Source organism: Martes martes, assembly GCF_963455335.1.
Source record: "Martes martes genome assembly, chromosome: 16".
NCBI classification, from domain to species: domain Eukaryota; kingdom Metazoa; phylum Chordata; class Mammalia; order Carnivora; family Mustelidae; genus Martes; species Martes martes.
This window is the reverse complement of record NC_137904.1, coordinates 59,876,299-59,901,058: the sequence shown is the minus strand read 5'-3', so window position 1 is coordinate 59,901,058 and position 24,760 is coordinate 59,876,299. Positions and strand designations below refer to the sequence as shown.

The window sequence follows — 24,760 nt, the reverse complement described above, 5'->3', positions numbered from 1 at the left end:
GTCGCAGCCACTTCCCTAAGCTTCGAGGTGTGGGACACATAATTGCTCATGGTTTCACACGTCAGTTTTCCAATCTTAATACATTTCTCATGCCCCACCCCCGCCACCCGGCCACGGGTCAGCCCTCAGAGGAGGTACTGGAACTCAGGTCCTGGCAGTCCCCGGAGCCGGCGAGAGGAAGAAACCCAACGGCCTTGAAGCCGGTCGACCTTCTCCCCAAGTGGCGTGGAGGCAGCTCCTAGCAACGCGCCCGGCCGCGAACAGAGGTTAACGGCCGTGGCGGGGCACTCTGGGAAATGTAGTTTATCTCAGCGTCCCCTGCTCCTTTGGTTCCGGTCAATGAACAGACCGAGGACTACAACTCCCAGGATGCCTCGCGCCTCGCCTTTCTCTGGAACGCCGAGCGACTGAGAGATTGGCGTCCCCGGGGCTCCGGAGCGGGAGGCCAGAGCGAGTTGGGCTCGAGTGGGGTCTCACCGGCGGCTATGGCTAGCGGCTGCGCCTCCGCGGGGAATGGCGCGTAACCCGGGAGATTTCTGGGGCTGAGGGGGGAATAGGCCGCGCGAGGGGTTGAGCTGGGATGGGCGCGCCGGGCGGGTGACGCAGGGAGGGGCGCGGAGCCTCCAGACCTAAAGGGTCACCCGGAAGGGCCCTTGCTAAGGATTTTTAAATGCCTGGCACGGACCTGGCTGAGCAGATGCGATGACGAGATGGTACCCCGTGGCACTTTTGGCCTTCGGAAACTTCCGAGCGATTCCCCCGGTCTGGGAGGCTGGGTCGGAATCCCTAGGAGATGGCAGAAGCTCTCAGACGTGATGTGAGACAAAAACTTTGTGTCTGGACTTGTAGGTCGTGAAAATTGCCCTTACAAAGAAAGAGAAACACAAACATTCAGAGTGGCCCCTGTAAGTAATCCCAGATGAATTTTGCATTCTATTAACAGGACCTGCAACACCAGACAAACAGAGATGACCCCCTCTGACTCCTTTCTTCCGAGGCATGGGAAGGTCGGTTTTGGTGATGCTCAGGTCGGGTAAGGAGAGAGTGACAGTCTGAGTCAAACCCTTGGCTGTTATTGGATTAAGTCGGCTTTACAGTTAGCGTGAAGGGGAAATTTTCCACCATCGGTGAAAATAGTTTCAACGAATAAAATCAGTGCTCACATCCACTCTTTGTGCTGAATGCACAAATGCGGTCGTGGGTGTTGCCTGGGATTCCGCATGGGCCATCGAGCCGGCACCCACCTTTCTGAGCTGGGTACCTACCATCTCCTGCATCCTCTTTCAGGGTAAGACTTGAGGACCAATGCACTTTATGTGAGTGATCTCCAGGCCTCGGAAAGCTCATTTAGTCACCCAGAGCATTTTGCTTCTCATCTAAGTAGCTCTCTCCCTATCAGGAATTTTTAATTTATGGAACTAGATTTTAAACTCTTGAAGGGGTAAAGTAAGAGAAACTTTGATGGGCCTTGGACCCAAGCACTGTTAAAGCTACATCATTTTTTTTTTAAAGATTTTATTTATTCATTTGACAGACAGAGATCACGAGGAGGCAGAAAGGCAGACAGAGAGAGGGGGGAAGCAGGCTCCCTGCCGAGCAGAGAGCCCGATGTGGGGCTCGATCCCAGGACCCTGAGACCACAACCCGAGGCGAAGGCAGAGGCCTTAACTCACTGAGCCACCCAGGCGCCCCAAAGCTACATCATTTTTAAGCAACCACTTGAATTTTCTTCATTAGGGAGAATGAGCCTGATGTGGGCAGAATTCAGATGAGCTGGACAGCGCCGTGAACAAGCTACAAGCCGCTCCCAGAGCCTTGAGATGGTAGGCAGAATGCAGACTCTCACCCCTGCTCACACCCTCACAATCTTGACTACCTAGAGAGCTTTAGGGGCTGGGTGACAAGGACCAGGATATGGTCCCTAGAGAAGAATGATGAGAGGTAGATGTAGAATTGATACCAGACTTATTATATTCTGAGCCAGAAGCAGTCTGTGTCCCTTGCTGGTGCTGAGAAGTCAGGGACACAGAAGAGGGGAAAACCTTCCCAGTCATGTTATCTCTTGCCTGGGAGGGTTTGCAGGTGGCATCTGGAAATCAGGGAAGAGGACAGACTTCTGCCCCCACGATGGCGCCCACAGTGGTGTCCACAGCTGGGCTGTTTCTGTGTTCTGAATGAGTCTATTCTCAGAGACTCTGGGAAAGTATAAAGAGCTTCTGTCTCTAAATGCCATTGGTGCTCCTTTTCCTCTGGTGACCTGGCAAAACACAAACGATTTATTCTGTATTCTCGGTTTCAGCCACATTCACTGCTCTGATTTTGTTAATGTGATTTGTTTTTCCAATGCTAGGCACCAAAAACCAAGAAGGGGTTGAAAGGTAAGTGGAAAAATCAGGTATCACCCTTAAGGCTGTTGGGGTCCATTATCAAAGGAACGAGACTGAGACAAAGTGAAAGTTATGCAAAGCCTTATTCTATGCCAAGCATTAGAAGTTAGACTGACCGGCCAGGGGAACGAGACTGAGACAAAATGAAAGTTATGTGAAGCTTTATTCTATGCCAAGCATTAGAAGTCAGACTGACCGGCCACGGCCACCTCCGAAGAGAGCGAACCCCTCCCGATCTCACAGGCTGGTTTTATAGGGCATAACCGCAGACCCAAGGTACGTGGCTTCTATCGTTAAGGCGTTTACTCCCGGAATCGAAACCCGGAACCATACCAGGAACTATGGGGGTGCTTATTCCCGGAATGAAGTCCGTGGATGTAAACAACAATATGGCTACCTCGGCAATATGGAGTTGCTCTGGCTAAGCAGGCCCTAATAGTTAAACAGGTTTTAACATTAAATTGGCCCTAACAAAGGCAAAAATAATACCCCATCTTTCATCCAAAAATAATCTAGACATGTCTGTATCTAAATGTTCTTTTTTTTTTTTTTTTTTTGAGATTTATATTTATTTGACAGAGATCACAAGCAGGCAGAGAAGCAGGTAGAGAGAGAGGAGGAAGTAGGCTTCCGGCTGAGCAGAGAGCCTGATGCGGGGCTCGATCCCAGGACCCTGAGATCATGACCTGAGCCGAAGACAGAGGCTTTAACCCACTGAGCCACCCAGGCGCCCCTGTATCTAAGTGTTCTTGACATGAGTCTTGCCAGTTTCCCCCTAATTGCACAGGAAGCTTTGGTCTTCATAGGGGACTCCCTGTGCCACCTATTGGCCCTCAGAGTAATCCAGGAATAAATAGGGGCAGGGCCCCAGGGAAAAAGTCCTTGTCAGGCTCCGTATCAAGAAGTATACAGTTGGCATTGAGGACGGTAAAGGCACTTCAGCTGGGTGCAAAACCTCATTTAGTACTTGTACTTTGGGTTACCCCAAGTCCCCCCCTTCGGAAAGTGGCCAAGGAGGTGTGCCTCCAGGCCAGTACTGGGGGAGGGGGAGGTCTCAGATGGAAGGGCATGAGAACGCTATTGGCACAAAAGAAGCTTGTGTGTGCCTAGAAATCTTGGACGCTTTTCCCAAAGAAGCACTTGGGGCTTTATTCAGAGTCTGGAAGACTGGCTTGTCGGCCAGTGTGTCCCGTAGAATGCAGGTTCTCCTGAAAACGCCCACCGTTACCCTTTCAGAGAGTTATTTTCCGTTTCTACCCTGGGGTCCTTCAACAAGGTGTTGCGATCTGTTGCCAGAGAGTTGGGAAATGTCTCATGGTTAACGCAGAGAGAGTGGGGTCCCAGTCCCAGCATCTGAGTGCTCTGGTGGAAAAGAGTCTGGAATGGGGAGGAGGTCTCAGGTCATGAGGCTTGTGAAGGACTTTCTTTCCTTCTGAAGTCTTGACGGTTCCTTTTCTCTTTGCTCTAGGCTCCATTGATGATGTCCTTGGTGACCTCTTAGGGGACGAGAGTAAGTGCTCCTTCTGCAGAATCCCCTGATTTAGGCTTGTTCTTTTTTTTTTTTTTTTTTTTTTAAGATTTATTACTTATTTGAGAGAGACATCAAGAGTGGGGCGGGTAGCGGAGGGAGAGGCAGAGAGAGAATCCCAAGCAGACCCCCCCTCCCTGAGCGCAGAGCCTGATTTGGGGCTCAGTCTCATGACCCAGAGATCATGGCCTGAACGGAAATCAGGAGTTGAACGCTTCACAAGTGGAGCCATCCGGGCGCTCCTCATTTTTTTTTTTTTAATTGAAATCTTATTCACAGAAAATTCACTCTTTTCAAGTGGACAATTCACTGGCTTTTAGTATGTTCACAAAGTTACATAACTATCACCGCGATCTAATTTCAGAACACTTTCATCAAGAAACACCACACCCATAAGCAGTCACTCCCGTTCTCCCTTCCCACAGCCCTAGACAGCCACTTCCCTCCCTGTTCTAGACATATTGTACGAGATGGAATCACTCCATACGTGGCTTTTGCACCTGACTTTGTTCACTCACCACAGTGTTCTCATGGTTCACCCACACTGAGCTGCTCCTGTCTTCATTCATTCCCATGGCTGGACCGTCTTCCAGTGTGTGGTTGGACGATCCACTCATCACAGGTGGTGGACACCTGGGCGGTTTCCACATCTGGGCAGGGCTCTTAGGAGTGATGCTCTCAGGAACGTTCAAGTACACGTTTTTATGTGGCCATACGTTTTCAGGTCTTTTGAGGGCATATCCTAAGGGCTGGAATCATTTATATGGTAACTCTGTGGTTAACTTTTGGTGGCACCACCAGACCGTTTTCCACAGCAGTCGCACCATTTTGCTTTCCCACCGGCAGCGTGGGAGGGTTCGAGTTTCTCCACATCCCCAGCACATGCTTGCTGATTTTCTGTCTTTTTGATCATGCCTGCCCTCATGTGGACAGATACAGTTGCATCTCATTGTGGGGTTTTTTTTCATCTCTTTAAATTTAAATTCAACTGATTAACATACAGAGTATTTTTCCTTTCAGAGGTGGAGGTCAGTGACTCTCCAGTAACACCCAGTGCTCATTCCGTCACACGCACTCCTCCTGCCCGGCACACAGCCACCCCATCCCCCCCACCCTGCCCTCTCGTGGTGGTTCGAATGTCCAATTCCCCAGTGACCAATGACACTGAGCATCTTTTTCATGGGTGTATTCGCCATTTGTGTATCTTCTTTGGAGAAAGGTCTCTCCAGATCCTTTTTTAAAATTGAGTTGTGTTTTTACTATTGAGTTGTGAGAGTTTCTTACATGTTCCGGATATGGTGCGTGTTCCTCCCTGCTGTACTGAGGAGCAGGGCTCCCGGGGCTCGGAGAGCTCACTGGGGGCAGCCGGGCTGAGGCTCCCCCAACCTGGCCCAGAAGAACCCACGGAGCTCGGGCCCTGTGTTCCAGCCAAGAGCTCTGGGTGCTGGAAGCGGATTGTTCTTCCTGCCCTTCATGGGGTGCGGTGGGCTTGGGCTCCTCAATGGGCCCCCACTGGCATTTAGGGTGAACCTCCTGGGAGAAGATTTTCCTGAGAGCTTGGTGGGGAACTTCTAATCCTCTTCTGACTCCAGTTCACTAGCCAAATGGCATCATTTCTGTTCTCTTCTCTTCCCAGTGACCCTACCTGAGGAGCCTGTTAAACTAGCTTCACGTGCCCGAGACGCCACGGGGGTGGGCCAGGCGCTCCCTTCTTCCAGGGCTAGAACGAAGTAAGAGCAAGCCTGGCTTGAGTGACTATCACCCCTTCAGTCCAAATACTGTGACCTCCTCACACTTCTCGCTTTCCACCTGCTGTGTGCCCCGCTCCTGGTCTCCATTGTTCCTCCCTTCCCTCTGCCCCTTGGCCTCGAAGGAGCCCGAAGAGTGGAAAGCCAGCTGACCAGGGCTCAGAGGTCCTGGCTGCCAGTCCTGCCAGTGATGCTCCTTACTGTGTGATCTTGGATGATTCCCGAACCTCTCTGAGCGTCCGTGTTCTCAACCCCAGAATAAGAGAATTGGCCTAGATCCGTGGCTTTCAGGTTGTTCTTGCAAATTGCTCCTGACATTTGAGAGAAAGTTTTGTGAGTGCTCTGCCCTCCGCCTTCACCTTAGCTAACGCACTTCTGTTTCTCTCCCTCTCTCTTTTTTATTTTTTATTTTTTTGAAGATTTTATTTATTTATTTGAAAGAGAGAGCACACAAGCCAGGGGAGCGGCAGGCTGAGGGAGAAACAGAACTCCCTGCCAGGCAAGGAGCCCGATGCGGGGCTCGATCCCAGGATCCTGGGATCGTGATCTGAGCCGAAGGCAGATGCTTAACTAACTGAGCCACCCAAGAGTCTCTCTGTTTTTCTCTCTTATCTGTTGTTTTTAACACTTGTTTTTCCATCTTGTGGCTATTTTTGTTCTTTTGAAGCACAGTCGATCTCCAGTGTTAAAATAGTCTCAGGCATCCCACATGGCGATCCGACGGGTCTGTCGTTAACGCTGTGCTCCCCACATGGGTTTAACAGATTGTTTTTAAAGGCCCTCTACTGCTTTAAAAAATAATGGAAAATCTCTGCATTAGGTAGCCTCTGAAATTCCTTTCAGCAGCTCTGCCCCACTTTCCTGGAGAAGTCTTCCAGGTTCCCCGGGGCTGTCTGACCGCCTGCCTTTCTCGGACTCGGTGCCCTGGGGAGGCACGTGGGCACTGATTGTGCCTCCTCGCAGGTCCCTCCTGGAGGACTACGCCTTCGGCACCACGGCAGGCCTCACAGGACCTGACGCTGAGGTGAGCCTGGCCCACCGTGCTCCCCACCCACCCTCTCTCCTGACCCCAGAAGCAATGACATGGGGATGGTGGCCGGGAGTGGCTCACACCAAGGTTTAGAAGTTTTGCGATGCCAGTGTGTTCTTTTTATTTATTTATTTATTTTGAGTTTTTTTTTTTTTTTTTTTTTTTTTTAATTTGACAGAGAGAGACACAGCGAGAGAGGGAACACAAGCAGGGGGAGTGGGAGAGGGGAGGCAGGCTTCCCGCCGAGCAAGGAGCCAGACGTGGGGCTCGATCCCAGGACCCTGGGGTCATGAGCTGAAGGCAGATGCTTAACAACTGAGCTGCCCAGGTGCCCCGCCAGTGTGTTCTTTAAATAATACCCAGGGGCTGCCAGGTGGACCCAAATGTGAACCCAACGGGCTTTTCCTTCCTCCCAGTGGGATGAGCTGGGCAGTGGAGCTCCCAGGGAGTGTCGGAGTCTCAGGTGTTGCCCCTTGTAACTGTGCTTCCCCCAGTAAGCTGCCCGGCTGTCCGGTTACATAGTTGGCAAGTGGCATAGCGATGGCCTGTCGTCGTGGAAGGGTTCTTTCCACTGAGGAGGGACGGAAAGTGGCAGCGCTTTCTGGGTCTCCACACGTGGGTAGGTTTGACGTCTGGGGACACTTCAGCCCCGGCAGAAGGCAGGACCTCCTGCCGGTGCCCCTTTGGCCGGGCTCTGCCGCCGCTGAGCCGTCTGCCGTCGCAGAAGCAAGGGAACAAGGAGCGAGAGCTCCACTGGGCCTCAGCTAACACGTGTCCTTGCCCTCCCGCGGACTTAGGTGTCCGATGTCTCAGAGGCCGACCCGCAGACTTTGCTCCAGACGATGAAGGTACGGAACCAGCTCGCACAGTTCTGGGAGCGGGTGCGGGCGATAGGAATGTTCTGTGCCAAGCCTTCCCTGTCCCTCGCATGTCTCCCTTTACAATTTGTGTTCCCGAGCCCTTCCTAGTCAAGAGACGAGCTCATCTGTGAGCTGCTGCCCTTTGTGTCCTTCTGGATGGAAATCCACTTTCCTGGTGGCTGGAGATCCATGCACTGGGAGTCACGGTCACGCACCGGGCTCCAAGTGCAGTGGGGCTGGCTCCCCCCCAGAGACACAACCGCACAGAGGGAAAAGAAGGAGAGACTGTCTCCTCTAAGGCTGCTGCTTTTTTGGGTTTTTTTCAAAGACTTTATTTATTTATTTAACAGACAGAGATCACAAGTAGGCAGGGTGGGGGAGAAACAGGCTCCCCACTGAGCAGAGAGCCCCATGCGGGGCTCAATCCCAGGACCCTGAGATCGTGACCTGAGCCGAAGGCAGAGGCTTAACCACTGAGCCACCCAGGCGCCCCTTGAAGGCTGCTTCTTAACTGTTCCTGTGTTTCTCTCCATATCCCCTGCCAAGGCCCCCTCAGTCCAACTGTGCTCTCATCGGATCAAGCCCCAAGCTAAGCTTGGAAATGGAATTTTAAGACATAAATTCTGCAGAGTTTATAAAATAATCCCCCAGGGCTCAGGTGGCCTACCCAGGGTCTGAAACCTTCTGTCACCCTGATTTCCCCCACTCTTCCGACCAGCAGCATCCTCCCGCCTGACCTCATGCTGCTCATCCCTCTTATTAACTCTTGGTCCTAGGCCAAGGCCAAGCGCTTGCTTTCAGCCTTGGGTTGGGGGCCGTGAGAAGGGAGCACTAAAGAATCGGAGTCTGTTCCCTTCTTGGCTCCATATTCAGCCTTTTAAACCTCATCTTTAAATCACTGTCTCCCTGGGGCCCTCCCGTCGGCTCCCCTGGCCGCAGCCCTCCAGTCCTCTGACTGAGCTGCTGGTGGTGACTTCAGGTCTCCCCCTCCAGACCCATGAGCTGGGCCCCCACCCCCCCAGCTCGCTCGGCCTCCCTATGGTCCAGTTTTCTTTCCCAACTCCCCTTTTTCCTGCATAGTTTCCCCTTTCCGCTGCGTTCGTCACACCTCTGCCCCTGGGGTGCCAGGCGTCCTCCCAGATGGAAGTCCTCGTCCCCTTGTGAGGGTCAACGTTTGGCAAGTCTGTGCCGGGGAGGGTGGTGGCGGGAGGCCCTGACGGCCTTCCTCTGCTGGCCGGGTGCCTGGCCCTTTGTCACGGCCCCGCGGCAGTCCCTCTGGGAGTCTTCAATCCTGGGGTCCTGCTGTCTTGTTCCCACCATGAAGAGAGCCGCCCCACCCCCACCCCCACCCCCACCCCCGCTTACTAAGCCCATGTGAGAAACTGTGGTGACCGGGTGCTGGTGACCCTGCTCGGAAGTGGCATGAAGGTGCCACCCGAGCCTGGGCTTGTCTGCGACGGAGCGGGTGGAGACCTTGTGCTTCGGCCCGGCCTCTCACCTGTTCCGCAAGCCAGTCAGGGTCAGTTCCCCACACCAGGTCCCCACTTGTCCCGCATGGACTACGGAAGCCGTATCACCACCAGGCCACTCGGAGCACAGGGGCATTCAGCAACGCCTAGCTGAGCACCACTCAGGAGTCCTCCCTCCCTCCCGCTTTTCCAGGACCTGGACGACATGGATGCCGATCTCCTAGGTCTGAAGAGGTCTAATCTGGCCTCTAGCAAAAGAGCTGCAAAGGGTCCTGGGAAAGAAGAGCTGCCCAGTCATCCCAAACCTGGCAGCATAGTGACAGCCAGTGAGAAAGGTGCGTGGGAGAGAGCTCCTTGAATCTAGGGACACTCTGGGGACCAGGAAAGTACTCAGAAGGGAGCTCTCATTCCTGTGGGTTTTCTCTGTCTGTGGTCGGGGAGGGGACAGCTTCCTCCCTCTCTAGTGTGATTCCAGGCCCTCTGAGTTCAACGTGGCAGCTCCCAGAGAAACCATCTGAGCTAAACTGGGGAATTTGGTGGGAGCCTGTGTACCTCCCGAGTCCATGACTCTGTTTGGGGTGACATGTGATTGGGGGGCAGGAGGTGGCTCCAGACCACGTTTCCCTGGCAGAAGCCTGTTTGAGAACTAGGGAGGTGTCCTCTTCACGGCCATGAGCACTCAGAGAAGGGCACGCCATCCCAGGGACCCTCTGTCATGGTGTGACAGGACCTTGGCTGGGAGAGGCCCAAGCCTATGCCGTTGCCTTCTGTTTGCTTCTCACAGGGGATGCTGTTCCCACCAAGAAGCCCCCTCCCTCTACCAGCAGCTTTGGGCATCAGTACAGAAAGTTTTCCTTCGAAGGTACGACAGTTCCCCTGCGGTCACGCTTCTGGGACACAGTGGAGGATCCTGGGTGATGCTCACTCGCTTCCTGGGGTCAGGTTGCCGTGTGTGTCAGAGGAGGAGCAGACAGCCAGGGCCACTGGTTCAGCTCCTCAGGAATTCAGGGAGGGCCTGATGGTGTTGTGTTGGGGGGAGGAGATTTGGATCACTTATTTGCAAGACTTTGAAGCCAGACATCATCCTGAAGGTTTTATAAAGCATACGAAGAATTCCCCTTCCTTTTCAAATGCATGAATGTTTTACTTCGCTTCTGATGCCTGGGGGATGTTTCCAGAAGGCTGTGCAGACACCAGAGTCTGGGGGCTCTCAGGCAGGCCCAGGGCCGCTCCCTAGCTCCCTGTCTCCTTGCCAAGGCTGATATGTGTCCTCTGGGTCCTGAGTGGCCTGTTTGTGTATTAGAGCAGCGAGAAATTTCCCCTAGAGTGATAGCCCCCCACCGCCAACACAGTATAGGGCTTGTTTTCCTGAACAAAGCACGCAGTCTGACCTGTGCTTTCCCTTCTGGCCGTGAGACTTGGAAGACCCATTAGCAGGACTGCTCTCTGATGATGAGGAGGGAATCACCAAGAAGTCCCCTGAGACAGAGAGTAAAATGGCTTCCGAAAAGAGCCCGGCCCCAGTCAGAGATCAAGGTAGGGAGGGTGGGCTTGTTGCTCGTCCTGGGCAGAGGCAGTTGGCCCAACCAGAGACTCCACCAGGCTGGGACCACAGGTCTCAGATCCTGGACCAAGAGATCAGCGGTGTCTCTGAACGAGGAGGTGGGATGTGGGAGTCTGGGGTGGTGGGGGGAGTCGGATCCCACGTGCAGACCAGACACTGCACTGCTTGCGGCCACACCCAGAGGTCCAGGTCACAGAGAAGCACCCCCCTCAACCCTTTCAGACACCACAGTTGAGGGCACGATGGGCCATGGGCACTGTGCACTGTGTTCTGTCCTCTAGGTCCATCTATCCCGCTCACTCCTGGGGACACCCCGATCCGAAAGAAAGAAGAAGTGCTATTTGATGAGGAGGACGATGTCGTGGCTACCCTGGGGTTTGGAGACAGCCCTACAGCGGAAAGGAGGCGGACGGGCGACCAGTAAGGGTCCTTAGGAGCAGAGAACCCCAGCGCATACGGCTGCCTGGGGCCCAGCGAAGAGCTAGAGGGCGGGCGCGGCGCAGGCCCCCCGGCGCCCCCCGCGTTCACGTGTACCTGCGTGTGTCCCGTCCCGCAGGGAAGGGCCCCGTCCTGCTCGCTCCAGGCTGGATGAGCTGCTGGGTCGGGGCACTGCCACCAAACTCCTGGCCCGCCCGGGCACTGGGGAGCACAGGGAATTCAAGCTGGACAAGAAGTACCAGAGGCCCCAGGGTGAGGACGCTTGCGGGGCAGGGGCGGCGAGGTGGGGGGGGGGCTCCCAGACCACGCTCGTACCGCAGCCCATAATGAGAAATACGCGTACATCACAACACACGTTGTCGTATCTGGGCCAAGAGGGTCGCGGGATGATCATTAACCGTGTTCAGTGTTCTGTTATTTTTTTTTATTTTTGCGCTAGCAGATTTATAAATACATCGGTTGCGACTCACGGAATTGTTTTCTTGACCTGCCGATAGGTAGCGGCCCACAGTTTGGAAAAGATCGCTCTAGACCAGTGTTTCTCAAAGTGTCAGCCCAGGGGCCAGCTGTTGAGAACCATTCTCACGGCCCGGGCAGCCCGCCAGCCTCCTCTAAAGGACGCCTGGGGCAGGCCCCCACTGGTGCCTTTTTCACAGGTGATGCCTGGCATGCGAGATCCTGAGGCCTCGAGCTCACACCCCGCGCTACAGCCCTGCCTCCCCCACGGCAGCGTCACCCCTGCGCACTTGCGGACACATCAAGCTAGCAACTCAGTCTTTTTAAACAGAGCTCTGCAGCCGCAAAAGCGTCAAATTCCCTTGCTCAAGATCACAGGCTTTTTCATTTCTAGACAAGGAAGATCCCTGGGGTGATGAGGACTTCACCTTTGGGGCCTATCAGCCCACCGTGGGCTCCAGCGAGGGCCGCCAGTCCCGCCGGCAGTCGGTCAGGTAAGCGGGTCCTGAAGAGAGCCTGGCTTTGGGGGCAGGTGCCCACCAGGAAGGTGGAGGGGCCCCAGGCTCCCCCATCCTGCTGACAGTCCTATTGGGGAACCAGGTGTACGAGGCCCAGGGGTGGCTCTCTGCGGGTGCTGAAGCAGGTGGGAGGCCTGCCCCGTCCTGCCCATCCAGGCCCATTTCCTTCCGGCCTCCTTGAAAGGAAAAGGAGGAGGTGCCCCCCGCACCACCTGGAACCCTTAAAGCCATAAACAGCTGAGGTCAGCCGATCTCACTGAGGGTCGTTCAGTCCCAGGGTACGAGACCGTGAACTTCAGTGGCCTCTCCTGCCCGCCACCCGCTCCCCCGGAACAGCCCTGGGGTCTACCGTGACGCCTGGCCGCAGGCTTATCCCCGTGCGCATCAAAACTTCCAATTAGTGGATAGAATTTTCAGAATCTGGAGTTTTTCTCCCGGTATACATTTTCAGTTTTAAATTTGGAAATAATTTCAAACTGACTGAGGAGGTGTAAGAGCGGGGACGGAGTACTCCCTCCGCTTCGCCCGCAGTCCGCGCTTGTCGATGCCACGCCTTGTTGGTTTCCCCAGCCTCTTCCGAGCTAGATAACCCTACACATGCGTTGACATTTCTCCCACTTCCAGTACGTTCTTAGACCTCAGAACACGCTGCCAGGGGCCAGTAACGCTTCTAGGCAGTGGCCAAATAAACGAACACGGACGTTGTTGATGGGAAAACCTAAACCACTTGCTCTAGCTCGTTGTTCTCTGGATGTGCCCATGGTGGTCGTTCGGTGCTGTTTGCGAGGGGTAGACTTGTCCCCTGTTCACGTGGTGGAATTCAAGATGTCTGCGTTCGATGGCGTTCTACCCACAGCGCTCGGCTGGCCGCTGCGCCTGAGCTGGCGTGGGCACTGTGCTCGCTGGGCGGCGGCTGGCTGCACAGAGCCCCAGGGAACCTCTTACTCCTTCATGTGGGCCATGGAGTCACCCCCGAGCCCCGGAGGGAAGGGCTGGTCGGGGGGCTCTTAGGATGGCTGCTTGCCCTGCCTTAGACCCCCTTCTTTCTGTCTTGAAGTAGGTTCTTAGCAGAAGGTGGTGCAGATACCAAGGGGGAACCAGGCTCCAAGCAGAGCACCCCAGCAGCCTCCAGCCCCACGCACCCCAGGAAGGGAGGAGCTGACTGGTTGGGCCTCAAGGACGACGACCTGCTCCCCCCCTCTCCCATCAGAGAGGCTCAGAGGGGAGGCTCTGTGCTCTCCACTACTCCCATGCTCCCTTCCAAGAGCCAGCACTCGGCCCCAAGCCGGCACTCTGCCCCAGCTGGACTGCCCTCCTCCTCTCTGGGGCCAAAGCCACCCACGGAGGGTGCGGGTTTCCCTGCCAAAGCCAGCCAGGCCTCCCAGCTGGGAGCGTCTGAGGAGAGAGAGGAAGAGGATTGGCTGAGCCATGCCTTGTCTCGGAAGAAGTCTCAAGGTCTGTCCAGAGAGGAGCACACGGAGGCCTCCGGGGACCAGAACCTGGTGGGGGCAGTAGGAAGTCTCCCTTCCAGCAGGTACAGGCTTGGCCTCTATCTAAGGGAGGGAAGGCCGGGCAGGGGTGTGGGGGGCCAACCTTGCCCATCTGGTGCCTCAGTCAGGAGTGCCAGCCTGCACCGCCTCTTAGCTGTGCCTCTCTACCTCTCCGGACACTACAGAGAGAGCTCCCCATCCTTGCCCTGGTGCAGACATGAGGAAATCGGGGGGAGGCTGTTGACACTCATACCCTGACTGCCGTGTGCACAAGGGCTGACTTGATCAGGTGGGGACAGAGGGTAACCTGATGTGACAAAAGTGCAGCCATCCTGGTGCCTCTGAGCAAGGGCCCTGCCCACGGTGCCCGTGCGGTCCCAAAAGGCCCCGTGTCCAAATTATTGGGGCCTCTGCTGGCCTGAGCTAAGGGACATGACACGTGTTCGTGCTTTGGGGGAGTCCCAGAGAAGACAATGGCTAAGGGGCGACTCCTGGGAAAAGCCACCGAGTGGCAATCCTGTGGGGCAGGACAGTTGAGTGACCTCTGGGAGCAAGAGGGCAAGAGTGGGATCATCTGGAGGAAGCGGCAAGATGCCATGTGGCCCGAGAAAGGAAGAGGTGAAGTAGGCAATTGTGTGACAGGCCAGGGACGTGACCTAGCCCCAGTGCTGAGGTGAACAAGGAGAGTAGCTTGACCTCCGTCTGAAACCAAGGGAAAGCTTCCCTTTGGCCCTGAGAGCCAGCCAAGGTGGGCGGAAACCACAGACAGCAGAAGAGAGGAGTCCAGAGGGAGCTGGACCTGGCCAGAGTGTAAGCAGAGCCCCCCTGGTCTAACTCAGCAAAGCTACGTCAGCCAGAACGAGGCCTTGAACTTGAACTTAACTCTGGTATCTGTAAGGTGTGGATTGTTTTTCCTTAGACTGTCAACAGATGGTCCTTGCCATCCACTGTGTCCTAGCAGGCTCTGCGGCCAGGAAGGGGTCCCGGAAGGCCAGGGGCTCAGACTTGGGAGGAGAATTCCCAAGATGGGATGATGGGAACAGCAGAGGCACTGAGGGGACAAATGGCCAGCAGCTTCATACTCAGGCCTTGTCCCTGCCCAGCCATGTCCAGCCTAACCGCAACCTTCTGCCACCTTTGCTGTAACATTTACTTCCTCAGCCAACCTGTTCCCAGCACTCAGGTGTTCGAGCAAGCAGCCGCTGGAGGGCCCTTGGGAACAGCGGCACAGAAGCTGCCAACAAGACCGGCTGCCTCCGGGTATGTCCGCAGGGGCCGGGGCGGGTGAGAGGCTGGGTTGGGCCTGCATGGGCCTCCGTCCTTAGAGATGAGGGGCAGCTTTGCTGGGCTCCGACTCGGCGGATCTGGCATCCGGTATTTGACACCTTGTATCGGACCTACCCACCGAGGGGACCTGAAGCCGGCCCCGTCTCCTTTATGCAACCAAGTCCTCATTCTCAGTAAACGGCCAGCCACCAGGCCTTTCCAGTCAGCTCTCTGAACCTATTCCTTCACGGCCCACGCCAACCCTCTCCTGGCCTCCCTGTGTCCTACACAGCAGGCTGCTCACCTTGCCGCCACTCACCCCCGCAATCTCTGTGTCCTTAGGTCCCCTGTGACTTGGAACCAGACTGCCTTGACCCTTCCGGGAGGTGACCCAGAGAGGGGGACAGCCCTCGGAGACCTCTGCAGCACTGGTTGGTTTTCTGCTTTGTTTGTGCTTCCCCTCTGGAGGGGGGAGAGGTGCTGAGCTTCCTCTGGGGTCTGGGAAGACAGGTGGAGCCGGACTCCCGAAGTCACACGGACACACGCGACCTCCAGGCCTCGGAGGGCCTCCTGCTCACTTCTCTGCTGCTCATTTTCAGAGCCCGCAGCTTGTGTCCCGAGCTCCCAGGAACACCCAGGGCCTCCTGTGCCCGTCCAGGTAGGCAGGGCGGACACACGGGAACAGGCCTCGGGCCCACGGAGCCGCTCCCCGGTGCTCAGAGGCAATGGCCGTGGTTTGAGCCAACAGCCTGCAGGGAGTCGCGTGTCGGCGGGTCTGACGCCCCCCCGCCCAGCGCTTCCCTCACCCTCTTTCCTCGCCGCTCTCAGGCAGAGGCGGCCGCTACTTTGCCAACTCCGGGAGGGAGGTAGAGGTTGGCATCTGTCCGGGGGCAGCCAGGAATCCTCCAATCAGAAAGCAGGGCCGCGGCTGTCCCGTTGTTCCGTCTAGGAAGCCGCCTCCGTGGCTGCCGTCCTCCCCCTGCTGTGCCGCCTGTTCCCAGGCGTGGGAGGCAGTCACCTCTGGGCCTGGCCGGGAGGAGACCCCAGAGACCGAGCCCCAGGAACCCAGCAGCACCTTTGGAGGTGGTGGGCAGCCTGCAGGAAGTCGAGAGGCGCCTGACGTCTGGACACACGGCCTGGCCGAAGGAAGCTTCTGTCACAGCTGAGACGCTGCTGGGGCTCGGCTGCTGGTCTAAGAATCTGGAGCACCTGCTGGGGAGGATGTGCTGAGGGGGGTCGGGAGGGACAACGACCACACAACTCCAAGGCCTCGTTCTCGGCCTCCTGGTGTCACATCTCTGTCCCCATCTGCGGCCACAGATCAGGCGCAGGGCCTGGGAGGGCCAGTGGTAGCTGCGCTCCGCTGAGTCCTTGTCCCCTACCTGGACCATCTCCCCCCCTCTCCTCCAGCCCCTGCTCCCCGAGTCCCTGGCGCGGAGCCTGTTGCCGGGCTCAGAATACCAGAGGCAGCTCCTGGCCGCACAGGTGCAGCTGCGGGGCAGTACCGGCAAGCTCCAGGCCGACCTTCTGCAGAGCCAGGCCCGGCTGGCGGAGCTGGAGGCCCAGGTGAAGGACGGAGGAGCTCCGGGGTGCGGGGGGGGGGGGCAAGGCTGGGCGGCCTGGAGGGCTTCCCCACGTGGCCCAGGGAGCCCACCTCCCCACCCTCCCGCCCTCTCCAGGTGCGGAAGCTGGAGCTGGAGCGGGCCCAGCAGCAGCTGTTGCTGGAGAGCTTGCAACAGCGACACCAGGCAGACCTGGAGCTCATCGAGAGTGCTCACAGGTGCCCACCACTCCTCCCGCCCCGGCTTCCCGAGCCTCGGGGCCGGCCCTAGTCGATGTGCCCGGAGGGGCTCTTTGGCTATCTCCCCTCACCCTCTGAGCCCCACGGCTGGGTGTTTTGTCAGCAGAAGCCGTGTAAAGGTGCTAGAAACGTCGTACCAGCAACGGGAAGAGCGGCTGCGGCGGGAGCACGAGGAGCTGTCGGGCCGCTATCTGTCACATTGCCAAGAAGCCGAGCAGGCCCGCGCCGAGCTCACAGCCCAGCACCAGCGGCGCTTGGCGGCTGCCATGCAAGAGAAGGACCAGGAGATGGAGCGGCTCCGGGAGCTGCAGCGGTGAGGGCGAGGCCCCCGGGGACAGGCAGGGCCTGGCTGTCTTCGAGGACGGCCAGAGGAAGTCCATTCCCCGGAGACCCTGAGCCGTGGCTGAGCAGCAGAGGCATGACCCCGTCCCTTCCACGTGAGGACCGAGGCCAGGCACACTGCCCCATTGCCCCCTTTGGGTGGAGGGCCCAGCCCTCCTCCAGCAGCCGGGTGGGCGTCCCTGCAGGGCCCCACCCAGCTCAGCACAGGGCGAGGCCCTCGCCCGCTAGGGCCCGAGTCTGGGGACTGACGGACTGGCCGTGGAAGAGGTTCGCACTCCTGTGCCTGGCGTGTCCGTCCGGGCGCCCATCTGGATGAGAACAAAACCAAGAAAGGGCGCATAAAGGAGCTGGTCGGTGGGCAGAGCAGGCTGTCCCACACTTCTCAGACTGGCCAGACGAGAAAAGGCTACCTACACACCCGTCTTTTCTCCGACGTCAACTGTCCTTTGCTAAGTCACAGAAGGAGTCTCCCCATTAGAATGGCTGTGGCATTCAGGTCCCAAGACACAAAAGGACGAGGAGCCAGGGAAGCAGAGGCCGTGCCTGGAGGAGGAGAGGAGGACGAGGAGGAAGGACGGCGAGAGCACGGACTGCCGAGCCCTCTGGTGCAGCTCAGCGCGCATGCTCACTGCCTCCCCTCCCATCAGGGCCTCCATCCTGGAGATGCGCCGCGACCACGAGGAGCAGCTGCAGCGCCTGAAGCTGCTGAAGGACCGAGAGATCGACGCGGTCACCAGCGCCACCTCCCACACGCGGTATGGGCGCCGTCGGGGCCCCACCAGCTCAAGTCACAGGGCTGGGGCCCCGAGGCCAGACTGACCAGTCCCCCCGGCCCCAGGTCCCTGAATGGCATCATCGAGCAGATGGAGAAGTTCTCCAGCAGCCTGCACGAGCTGTCCTCCCGCGTGGAGGCCTCGCACCTCACCACTGCCCAGGAGCGGGAGCTGGGGCTCCAGCAGCGTGACCAGCAGCTCCGAGGTACCAGGAGGGCCATGGGCTTCCCCCCACCGCACCTCCATCCCGCTGGGACGGTGGACGGGCCCTGAGTGCCCCGCGGCCCCCCAGCGCTGCAGGAGAGGCTGGGCCAGCAGCAGCGGGACATGGAAGAGGAGAGGAACCGGCTCCAGGAGGTCATCGGGAGGATGGAGGCGCGCCTGAATGAGCAGAGCCGGCTGCTGGAGCAGGTGGGCCGCCCTCCCGCTGGCGCCTGTCTCCCCAGCACCCCAGGGATGCCCCCAGTGCTCCCCTTCTGCCCCGGCCCGTCACATTCCTCCATCCACTGAAGCCTGTGCCCCCTGGGCTCTAAGAGATGCATTTTTGAACTCCTGCATATCCTTTCCTTTGTACTGGGTTATAACGTGATACATTATGCTGAAAAAATTAAAATATAGTTAGCAAATAGAAGAGAATTAAAATTACCCACTGGCCAGAGATAGCCACCGAGGCACTCCTGTATCTCCCCTAGACTTATCAGCATCAGATACAGGTGTGTTTGTGTCGTGAATCCTACGTATTCAATTCTTCCTCTGGTGACTTAATCCTCTGCCTCGGGCCAGGCACACTCAAGTTCCTAAGCTCATGCTAGCGTGGCCCCTAGTCCCCGGCACGCACCATTTCACACCTGCCCCTGCGGTGGGCGGGAGATGGGCAGGCAGAGTGCCGCAGCTGGCATTTCGAGGACCAGGGCTGTGGCTGCTCTTCAGCCCTGTGGGCGGCCCAGTACTTCTCGGCGGTAGTGTTGAGCTCCTAAGGCCTTGGTGTAGCTCATCCCAGCAGCTGGGCCCTGGGAGCCCGGCTCGGCACCTGTCCTTCTGCACCTCTCTAGAGGTGTTTGGGGCATAGTGTGGGAGAGGCGGAGGCGGGGGGTGTTTTGCACAGCTCCCTGGGGCGCAGTCAGGCCGGACAGAGGGGGCGGGCGGAGCGTCCAGGGAACGTGTGTCCTCAGCCCTCACCTGGCCCCCAGGAGCGATGGCGGGTGAACGCCGAGCAGTCCCGGGCCGAGTCCACACAGCGTGCTCTAGAAGAGCAGAGGAAGGTCATGGTCCAACAGATCTCCATGGAGCGGGAGGAGCTGGAGAAGGCCAAGGTGAGTGCAGCCACGCCGGGTACAGCGGTGACCCCTGCCACAAGCCCAAGGACGCTCACCCCGTGCCCTGGCCCCCTCGTCCCAGAGCGCCTTGCTGGAGGAGCAGAAGTCCGTCATGCACAAGTGTGGGGAGGAGCGGCGGCGCCTCGCGGCCGAGTGGGCCGAGTTCTATGCCCAGCAGAAGCTGAGTAAGGAGCGGGCCGAGCGTGAGGCGGAGAGGGCGCTGCAGGCGGATGCCCAGCGGGAGGGCACCCTCGTCAGCCTGGCCAAGGTAGGACTGCGAACCTCCAGGGCAGCCGGGAGCTCAGCAGCCCTGCCCTGTCCTTCCCCGGGCCCCACTGCTCCTCCCTGGGGATGCATTCGTCTAGCAGAGAGCCTGGAGATAACAGGAGCGTAGAAATGAAAACAAGTCATGTAATAATAACTTCCTTTGATTGTCCTACGTGCTTTATACACGTTCTTGCATTCAGTCGTCATCACGTTCCCCTGACTTAGATATTCTAGAAGCGAGGAGGCTGGGGTTCAGATGAGTTGAGCCCCGGGGTGAGAGGCAGCCCCGAGGCTTGGCCCCAGACCTCTCTGACCCGTCCTGGGACCCCTTGCCCCACCGCCTCCCCCAGAGTCAGGGTGGATCGGAGCCACGGAAAGGAGGGGGGTGGGGGCAGTTTGCTCCGGAGAGGGCAACGCAGCCAAGGCCTTGCGGTCTCCAGGAGCAAGCGGAGCTCAAGATCAGGGCCAGCGAGCTCCGAGCCAAGGAAGATCAGCTGGCGGCCGAGAGGGAGGCCCTGGAGCGGGAGCGCCAGGAGCTGAGGCTGGAGAAGGAGAGGGTCAGCGCCGCCGCCCTGCGCACCAGGCTCCGCGCCGAGGAGGTGGAGAGCATGAGCCAGGTGCCTGGCGGCTGGGCTCTAGGGGGTGTGCCCGCGCAGCCCCCCACAGCCCCGGCTGCTGACCCCACGGCCTCCCCGCAGGTGGCCTCGGAGAAGCTGGAGGAGGGGCAGCGGGCGCTGCGCGAGGCCCGGCAGGTGCAGCAGGAGCAACAGGCTCGGCTGCAGCTCGTCCAGGAGCAGCACGAGCGGCTGCGGCAGCAGGAGCAGCGCGTGCACCAGGCAAGCTGCCCCCCTGCTCCGGCCAGCCCCTCCGCCCCCTCCCCCCTCCCGCCCTCACAGCCACGTCCTTCTCTCTCCGGGGGTCGGGGACAGGAGCATCTGAGTCTGGCCCAGCAGAGGCTGCGGCTGGACCACGTCCGACAGGACCTGCCTTCCAGCCCCGAGACGCTGCTCTCCAGGACCCAGGGCCCGGCAGCCTCCTGCCTGAGTGGTGAGTGGCTTCCAAAGGATGGGACTCGGGCTGGGCCGGCCGCCTGGAGTGGCTTCCCTCCACTGGAGGTCGGGGCCTGTTAAAGTCCTCTCTGCCAGTCCCTGGTTACACAAGCAACATGTTTGTTAGGGAAAACTAAGAGATAAGAGAGAGGAAAGCTGCTTTGTAAAAAGTTACTCTGGACTTCATTCTTTAGCATTATGGGGCATAGCGTTCTACACTGTGTGTATGTTTTTTTTGGGGGGGGGTTCTTTTCCGTGTGTATGTTTAAAAAAAAAATCAAGATCATCTCAGTTTTCTACCTTGATTTCTTTCATTCAGAAACATGCACATGCAACATGTTTTCCTATCAGTAATTAAACATTTAACCATAATTCTTTTTTTTTAAGATTTTATTTATTCATTTGACAGAGATCACAAGTAGGCAGAGAGTCAGGCAGAGAGAGAGAGAGGAGGAAGCAGGCTCCCCACTGAGCGGAGCCCGATGCGGGGCTCAATGCCAGGACCCTGGGATCATGACCTGAGCAGAAGGCAGAGGCTTTTTTTTTTTTAATATATTTATTTTTTATTTTTTAAGATTTTATTTATTTATTTGACAGAGAGAGATCACAAGTAGGCAGAGAGGCAAGCATAGAGAGAGGAAGAGAAGGCGGCTTCCCGCTGAGCAGAGAGCCGGATGCGATGCGGGGCTTGATCCCAGGACACTGGGATCATGACCTGAGCCAAAGACAGAGGCTTTAACCCACTGAGCCACCCAGGCACCCCAGAAGGCAGAGGCTTTAACCCACTGAGCCACCCAGGCACCTGACATTTGACCATAATTCTTAATCAGCATCACTGTCTGTTATGTTCCATGTTTTTATTGATTTCCTACTGAGTCAGTATTTTTGTCACTAAGATCAACACCTCAGTGGAAGTGTTTGTGTGTGTGTATATATATATCTCTCTCTCTACACCTTTGCCTGATTATTTCCCATGAGTAAATTCCTAGAATTGGATTTGCCAGGTAAGATCCCATGAGCATCTTCCTTTTTTTTTTTTTTTAACGATTTTATTTATCCATTTGACAGGGAAAGACACAGTGAGAGAGGGAACACAAGCAGAGGGAGTGGGAGAGGGGGAAGCAGGCTTCCCGCCGAGTAGGGAGCCTGATGCGGGGTTTGATCCTACTACTCTGGGATCATGACCTGAGCTTCAGGCGGACACTTAACAACTAAGCCACCCAGGCATGAGCATTTTCAAAGGCTTTTGAGAGTCGGTGGAAGTGCCCAGAAGGTTAGCCCGGCTGCTGCCACAATGGTGAAAGGCCCCAGGGATCAAGCTGTGGCTGTTCTGCTGTCCCCCCTATGCCGCCGCCCCTGACCTCCTCCTCCGCCCCTGACCTTTGCAGCCATTGTGGCTCCTGCTCCCACCATGCCCCAGTGCAGCCAACCCCCTGCCAGCCTGGGCCCCTCGCTCCTCCACGCCAAGCTGGTGCTGCTGAGGCACACGGCTGAGCAGGTGAGTGTCCCAAGCAGCAGGTGGCCCCAGCCTGAGCCGCCCACTGCCCCCTGGGGCCCAGGGCTCCTCTCTTCCCACTGGTGGGAGGCAGGAAGGAGCCCACTCTGGCTCCAGGGAGGGCTGAGCACCCTCTACCCCGGAATAATGGGCAGATTGCCCACCGAGCATGTCTAAGACGCGTGCTCCATGCCTGGTTCTGTGGGAAGCAACCTGCATGCATCATCTTGGTTGAGCCTCCCAGTAACCCTGTGATCAGAATGATCGGAGAGGTCACTTGCGGAGCATTCCCTGGGTGCCGGGCTCCGTGCTGAAAGCTATTTGCGCAGTACGAGCCTCTACCCGCCTCCTCCCCCCCGGCCCCAGTCCTATAGGCAGGTGATGTTATTATCCCCGGTTTAGAGACAGGCTTACAGAGGTGAAGTCATGCACTGACAAGGGGCCTCACCATGGCTGTGTCTCACTTCTGTGCCCCCACCACCCCCGCTGCATCCCAGAGCCAGGGAGCAAGTGGAGAGAGGGGCCCCGAGTGACGGCTGCCTCCACCTTGCCCTCAGTCCTGCGAGCCAGCATCCCTGTTCTCAGAAGTGGGTGCAGGAGGTATCCGGGGGAGAGGGGGCACTGCTCACCCAGCTCTGCCTTTCAGGACCGTGACTTCTTGGAAAATGAGCAGTTCTTCCTGGAGTCCCTGAAGAAAACCTCCTACAATATGACATCCCATTCAGCCTGAAGGGCGCCGCTGGCTGCTCAGTGGAGGCCTCCAACCCTGGAAAGCTCTCCCCCAACAGCCGCCCTGGCTGCCAGCTCTCAGGAGGGAGCGCCCAGGGCCTGATTACAGCTCCTCCTGGGGACAGGGTGCGAGCACATCCTCTCTGCACACTCCAGCCTCTAGGGCCTGAGGACCAGTGGCCTCTGGGGAGATGTGATGCCGAGGGTGCCCCATGACCCAGCCAGCCACAGCCTCGGTTCTCCTCCGCCGGGTCTCCAGCTCAGATCCAAGGGCTCATTGGGCTCTAGGGGCCCGTCCTGTCCTCAGCAGGCAGGTGGCTGGGGGATGTTTTCTCCTGGGCCTCTTCTGAGGCTGGGGAGTGTTTTTGAGAGACACCACGGGCAGGCTCCTGGCCTCCCTGTCTGAGAGGTCAACTGAGACAGCATGGACTTGCCTCCCTAACTGGGACATAGAGTCAGAGCACATGTTTTGAGGCGCCTTCTATCCTCCTGACCGAGGAGGCGAGCGGGGGCACAGAGTGGGCAGGGAGGGCGCCTGCCCAGCCAGGTTTTACCTCGCAGTTTTGTGCTCTCAGGCCGGCTGGCAGAAAATCCCCACCTCCTTCCCAGCTGCCTGACTCACTGACCAGCCCTCACAAACTCTGGCCTGTCGCTTTTTGTAACTAGGGCTTCCCAGAGGCAGGGCTGGGCATGACAGTGGGGTATGGTGAGGGACCAGTAGAGAGGCCTCTCTCTCCGGTCCACCTGCTACAAAGCCAGAGCAGCTGGGGACAAAGACAAGGGAGCCCCTGCCACAGCTGGGGTTGGGGGTAGAGAGCCCTGGGGACCCCCACGGGGCCTTACCCAGACTGCTGCCCCTTGGGAGGGCGCCTTTGCCCTTCTCCCTGCAGGGCTGCCAGGAGAGGAGTGGCGGCCTGGCAGTTGTCTCAGCAAACTCGAGGATGGACGGACTCCACTAACAGAACCACGGTCACTCCTGAAGCGGCTTCCCTCGACCAGCGACTGGTTGCGTTCCCCTGGAGGACAAAGGGCAGAGGAGGACGAGGCTGAGGGGTACCAGCAGGCCGAGTTTGTCTCTCTGCTCCTTCAGAACAGCTTTCAGAAGGATCTTCATTTACCAGCAATTTCCAGCCTTCGTCTTGGACCCATTAAATCGGTGTATTCTTAGCAACTGGATTGTTAGAACTTGCCGGGACTCCTGAGAGTTTATGCTTATTTCTTTTTTTTTTTTTTAAGATTTTATTTATTTATTTGACAGAGATTACAAGCAGACAGAGAGGCAGGCAGAGAGAGAGGAGGAAGCAGGCTCCCTGCTGAGCAGAGAGCCTGATGCGGGGCTCGATCCCAGGACCCTGAGATCATGACCTGAGCCGAAGGCAGAGGCTTTAACCCACTGAGCCACCCAGTCACCCCAGTTTATGCTTATTTCTTAGACGGGTTCCCCTGTAGCACCATTACTGCTGTGCTGGTGCCGGGACCTTCCGGAATCACTGCACTGATTTCTGTCCTACCTCACACATGAAGGGACAGAGGCTCGGGGAGATTAAATCGCCTGCCCGAGGTGACGGCAAATAGCAGGGCCTCTTCTGGGGGGCAGACTCCAAGGCCCCAGGGTCTCAGCCACCTCATTCCACTGCCTCCTTCCAGAAGACCATGCTGCACACCCAGCTCTTGTGGGGTACGAGATCTCCAAGCTGCTGCTCGGGGCGGTGCCTCCACCGGAAGGGAAGCATCAGCGTCCCCTTAGAAACGTCATGAAGCTGGGAATTCAGCTTGGTCTCCTCACAGACACCTGGAGGAGTTGCCCCTGTGTGAAGAGCTGCAGGGCTGTAAGCATGGGCACAGCCTGGGAGGAGCTGGCATTGACTTAGTCCCCCGACAGAGGGGACACCCGGCAAGGAGACCCACAGGGGTGGGCTTGGCCTTCAAGACAAAGAGAAATGAGTGTAGAATTAGGAATCCAGTCTGTATGGCCTCGTTTACCTTCAGGGCAGTGGGTACGCACTCACTCTTAAACGGTGAGCCTCTTTTTGCGCTTTAGAAACCGCATCCAGGCTGTGGACACACTGGAGGGGGCAGGTCAGAAGGCTGCTTGCAGGGGTGCTGGGGAGACTGAGGACAGCACTACTGGGGGTGGCAGTCAGGCGTCATGGAAACGTGATTCCACAGGACCTGATGTCTAGCATGGAGGGTCAGGAAGGAAGGGGTGTGGAGGAGGACCCCCAAATTTCTGG

At 57.5% G+C, this 24,760-nt stretch overlaps 1 protein-coding gene across 1 annotated transcript; it reads left to right on the top strand.

Annotated features, from left to right (window-relative positions):
- The first annotated feature begins 441 nt into the window (after positions 1-441).
- On the top strand, positions 442-23,714 carry FBF1 (Fas binding factor 1). The gene is made up of 30 exons (XM_080826773.1): positions 442-516; positions 944-1,028; positions 2,351-2,378; positions 3,856-3,897; positions 5,552-5,645; positions 6,627-6,687; positions 7,491-7,541; positions 9,216-9,357; positions 9,807-9,884; positions 10,439-10,558; positions 10,868-11,006; positions 11,143-11,276; positions 11,875-11,974; positions 13,056-13,532; positions 14,650-14,748; positions 15,097-15,185; positions 15,354-15,412; positions 16,165-16,320; positions 16,434-16,534; positions 16,662-16,868; positions 17,545-17,652; positions 17,736-17,875; positions 17,963-18,081; positions 18,861-18,983; positions 19,069-19,254; positions 19,694-19,870; positions 19,952-20,089; positions 20,183-20,300; positions 21,691-21,800; positions 22,444-23,714. The coding sequence occupies exons 2-30, from the start codon at positions 969-971 to the stop codon at positions 22,525-22,527; spliced, it is 3,540 nt and encodes a 1,179-aa protein (XP_080682899.1). The 5' UTR covers positions 442-516; positions 944-968; the 3' UTR covers positions 22,528-23,714.
- The last annotated feature ends 1,046 nt before the right edge of the window (positions 23,715-24,760 follow it).

Excerpts from the sequence above, each read along its gene's own strand:
- FBF1 (XM_080826773.1), top strand. The coding sequence starts at position 969 with ATGACCCCCTCTGACTCCTTTCTTCCGAGGCATGGGAAGGTCGGTTTT. Across the intron at positions 16,321-16,433 it reads TGGCGGAGCTGGAGGCCCAG|GTGCGGAAGCTGGAGCTGGA; the intron begins GTGAAGGACGGA and ends CGCCCTCTCCAG. Across the intron at positions 21,801-22,443 it reads TGAGGCACACGGCTGAGCAG|GACCGTGACTTCTTGGAAAA; the intron begins GTGAGTGTCCCA and ends TCTGCCTTTCAG.